The sequence below is a fragment of the Nerophis lumbriciformis genome, linkage group LG14, assembly GCF_033978685.3.
Source record: "Nerophis lumbriciformis linkage group LG14, RoL_Nlum_v2.1, whole genome shotgun sequence".
Taxonomy (NCBI): domain Eukaryota; kingdom Metazoa; phylum Chordata; class Actinopteri; order Syngnathiformes; family Syngnathidae; genus Nerophis; species Nerophis lumbriciformis.
In genome coordinates, this window is record NC_084561.2 from 2,600,193 (window position 1) to 2,605,000 (window position 4,808).

At 37.7% G+C, this 4,808-nt stretch overlaps 1 protein-coding gene across 2 annotated transcripts in view; it reads left to right on the forward strand.

Annotated features, from left to right (window-relative positions):
- Positions 1 to 3,095: 3,095 nt before the first annotated feature.
- tpm4a (tropomyosin 4a) overlaps positions 3,096 to 4,808 on the forward strand; it is a 64,341-nt gene continuing 62,628 nt past the window's right edge. The window contains exon 1 of one of the 2 annotated variants that reach the window (XM_061976250.2): positions 3,096 to 3,385. In XM_061976250.2, the coding sequence (XP_061832234.1) occupies positions 3,272 to 3,385 (114 nt within the window). In that variant the 5' untranslated portion in view covers positions 3,096 to 3,271. The remainder of the gene's footprint in view (positions 3,386 to 4,808) is intronic. The other variant, XM_061976249.2, reaches the window with a different exon arrangement.

Consider the following 4,808-nt stretch of genomic DNA (forward strand, 5'->3'; position numbering starts at 1 on the left):
AAGATTTTAGGTGGCGCCCCCCCACATCGGCAGTGAAGTGTATATACTCACAAGAAACCGAATAGCTTTGTCTTTGACCTTTTTTTTTTACTTACAATTATACCTAATATATAAAGGGGTGGAAAAGTGACTATTACCTGCAGGGCAAACATTAGCTAACCAGAAGGCAATAACAATGTAAACAAAAAACACCTGCTTAAAAGATCTAATACAAATGTCCCTGAGGAATGTAAGGTGGGAGTACTGTAATTACCTAACGTTACATTATTATTTTCCATAACAATTTAGCCCCCTCCACAATATTAACCCGACGTTAAAACAGAACTAGCTATTTATTGATTAGCAATTGCCGAATCATGTAACATTAGCTTAATGCTAAAAAGCCAGGTTACTATCACATTCTGTAACAGACAAATCATTTCATGTAGGCTAACGTTACCTACCTGCTACCTCTGTCTTTTTCTCGTTTCTCCTCCTCTTCTTTTCTCTTTTTTCTTCCCTGGGCACCTGACAGTTTTGGCCGTTTTGACATCTTGTGTTGATTTTTTGATGTGGTGACGTCCAAAAAGAGTCATGATACGGGAAGGGAGAGGGCGCACCGTGCGGGGGGGGGGGTATGGGGGGCGTAATGTTGTAACAAATAATTTTTCTATTAAATAGGCTTTACTTTGCATTTTAACTAACGTGGGATTATTTTTTGTATTTAGAAATAATAATAACTTTTTTTCTTTTTTTTTTCTCCAACATTTGCGGCACTGGCGTGGCGCCCCCTGATGGACGGCGCCCTTAGCATTTGCCTATACGGCCTATGCCACGGGCCGGCCCTGATACCCGTGACACTAATTAGTGAGCGGCATAGAAAATTAATGAATGTTTATTTTTGTGGTGTCTCAATAAAAGTCAATTAAGTCAATAAATGAAAATACAGCCAATAAATGATCATACAGTCAATAAATGAAAATACAGTCAATAAATGATCATACAGTCAATAAATGAAAATACAGTCAATAAATGAAAATACAGCCAATAAATGATCATACAGTCAATAAATGAAAATACAGTCAATAACCTACAAAACAAAAATGAATAGAAACATTAGTACTGAATTTTTTAAAATTCAAAATGAGAAAGTCTGGAATAATGGCTAAATTACAAGCTTAATTGGTTCTGTGACGAAGCTCTTAACTCAAAACGCTTGTATCTTAAATCAATGTCCCTTTGAAATGAAATCAATTTGAGTGCCGCTCCTAAAACAGCATCTTTTTTAGACTTAACTTGCCTTTTAAAAAGACAAACTACATTTTAGATCATGAATAAAAACGATGCACTAGAATGTAGTACAGTAGTTTTATGAAGTAATGTACAGCATTTACCTTTCTACAGTGTCTCCTTTCAGCTGCTTCTCCATGAACAGCTTTTATATTGATGTTTTCATGGATAAATGTTTGGATATTATTGGTCTGGCATGAGACTCCTTCTGCTTCAAAATGGTGCAGACTCGCACCGACTGCTTCTCCAAGTTACTTAGCTAGTCATGTTTTTGATGATTTCTTTCTTTAATTCCATGAATATCATCCACTTCTACCTCTTCCTTCCCAAACTGGGAAGGAAGCGACGAAGACTGGAAGTTTTAGACAACTCTCACGGTTTGGCAGGAATGCTTGTAACTCAAGACGGCTCTCAATGCTTGTAACTCAAGACGGCTCTCAATGCTTGTAACTCAAGACGGCTCTCAATGCTTGTAACTCAAGACGGCTCTCAATGCTTGTAACTCAAGACGGCTCTCAATGCTTGTAACTCAAGACGGCTCTCAATGCTTGTAACTCAAGGTGGCTCTCAATGCTTGTAACTCAAGACGGCTCTCAATGCTTGTAACTCAAGGTGGCTCTCAATGCTTGTAACTCAAGACGGCTCTCAATGCTTGTAACTCAAGACGGCTCTCAATGCTTGTAACTCAAGACGGCTCTCAATGCTTGTAACTCAAGACGGCTCTCAATGCTTGTAACTCAAGACGGCTCTCAATGCTTGTAACTCAAGACGGCTCTCAATGCTTGTAACTCAAGACGGCTCTCATCTCTGAACGCTCTTAAGTTGAGGCGCTCTTAAGATCAACATTCTGAGTGTCAACTTTTTAGTGCCAACAATTCAACTTTTTCTTGTTACATTACAGCTGTCTGCTTTTATGACACTTTTTATGAATTTTTTTAAAAATTTTTTTATTAATACCATTTTTAAAAATAAAATAAATACATAAATAAACAATAATTATGTGATACTATTTTTGTTTTTTAAAATAAAATGGATACATAAATGAATACATAAATAAATGAACAATAATTAATACTATTTTTGTTTTTAAAATAAAATAAATACATACATGAATACATAAATAAACAATAACTAATACTATTTTTGTTTTTAAAAATAAAATGAATACAATAATAGAATAAACAATTGTTAATTAATACTATTTTAGTTTTTTTATTAAAATAAATACATCATTAAAACATAAATAAACAATAATTAATACTAGTTTTTTTTAAATTAAATAAATAAATGAATGAATGCATGAATAAATAAACAATGATACTACTTTTGTTTTTTAAAATGAAATAAATACATAAACAATAATTAATCAATACTCTTTTTGTTTTTTAAAATAAAATAAATACTTCAGTGAATACATAAATAAATAAACAATAATGAATGAATATCATTTATGTTTAAAAAAATTAAATAAATACATAAATGGATACAAAAATAAACAATAATTAAAATATTTCAGTTTTTTTAAATTAAGGAAATACATAAATAAATAAACAAACGTTTGAAAGTTAAATAAATAAAAATAAAATAAAACAATTAGATTTGAGTAGATTTGACATGATATATATTTAAAAATGTGCACTTTTATGCGCCGCTGTCTTTCTCTCTTGTTTACAAGCTCTTGGAGGCGTCTTTGAATGCGTCTCACTCGCTCTCTTTCAGGCTCTTTTTTTCTGCTCACAGCACAGCCACCCCAAATAAGGAGAGGATGAAGGTGGCCACTCCTTCATGGAAAGTGTCCTGATAGGGTGAAGTGATAGTCTGGCAGATGTCAGCTGGTGTGTGCCGAGTGCTGAAGGATGTTGCACTTTACATGCCTCCTCTTATGGCACGTTGCACTTTCTATGCCTCCCCTTATAGCATCTCCATCGCCCTCACTTCTTTCTGTCTTTAGTCTGCCTTCTGCATCTCCCCGTCTTGTCTTTGCACATCTCCCCGCGCCACCATGGAGGCCATCAAGAAGAAGATGCAGATGCTGAAGCTGGACAAGGAGAACGCCATCGACAGGGCGGAGCAGGCCGAGACGGACAAGAAGGCGGCCGAGGACAAATGCAAGCAGGTGACCTTTTTGGATAGGAATTACGCAATCACACCTAGCAAAAAAGCTTCAATTGCTGTTGTCACACATGGAAAAGCTCATTCTTTGGGAAAAAAGTTAGTTTTTCCCGAGAAGAAATGTGTATATGCGGTAAAACATAAGTAAGTATATTTACTTAAGTATTTCTCCTGCAGTATTTGTGTATGCAACACCAGATCAATAAATACATCTAGCACTTGTCTTAGCGCTACTAACATCACTAAATAAAGTACTATCTATCTAGCACTTGTCTTAGCGCTACTCAGATCAATAAATCAATCTAGCACTTGTCTTAGCGCTACTAACACCACTAAATAAAGTACTATCTATCTAGCACTTGTCTTAGCGCTACTAACACCACTAAACTACAACTCATTTAGCAGCTTTACATATTTCAATGTCTACTGTACAGTAATGTTCCTTTTTATTTATTAACACCTTGGGCCTCAAGCCAAACAATAACCTAAAACCATATACAAAAATGGAACTTATTTTTTCTTATTGTAAAATGGTCTAAAATGTGTAATGAAATCCTTCTTACACAAAGGATTAATAAAGGAAGAATAGCATTTACAAATTCATCATTCAGCAAAGTTATTTGTCCTAATAATTGAAGTCCAGGCGAGACCTCAGGCAGACTATGTATCCTCCAGGCAGACTATGTATCCTCCAGGCAGACTATGTATCCTCCAGGCAGACTATGTATCCTCCAGGCAGACTATGTATCCTCCGGGAGATCCTGTGGGAGGTGCTGAGGGAGTACGGGGTGAGGGAACCTGCTGAGGGTCATCCAATGTCTGTACAAGCAAAGCCAGAGTTGTGTCCGGGTGCTTGGATGTAGGTCGGATCTGTTTCCAGTGGAGGTTAGTCTCCGCCTGGGCTGCGCTCTGTCACCTATCCTGTTTGGCATTTTCATGGACAGGATTTCTAGGCAGAGTGGTGACCATGGCGGAGAGGGTATACATCTCGGGGGGCTAAAGGTTGCATCACTGCTGTTTGCAGATGATGTGGTCCTGATGGCACCTTCGCTTCGTGACCTTCAGCTCTTACTGGATCGGTTCACAGCTGAGTGTTCAGCGGCTGGAATGAGGATCAGCATCTCCAAATCTGAGGCCATGGTTCTCAGCAGGAAACCGATGGTTTGTACAGTCCAGGTAGAGAACGAGACTCTGTCCCAGGTGGAGGAGTTGAAGGTCTTGTTCATGAGTGGAGGAAAGATGGAGAAGGAAATGAGCCGGAGAAAGGAGCAGCTGGGGCAGCATTGCAGTCTCTCTGCCGCTCTCTTGTGACCAAACCAGAGCTGAGCCAGAAGGCAAAGCTCTACATTCCTACTCTCACCTGTGGTCATGAAGTGGGGGTCATGACCCAAAGAATAAGAGTTTCCTGAGAAGGGTGGCTGGCATCT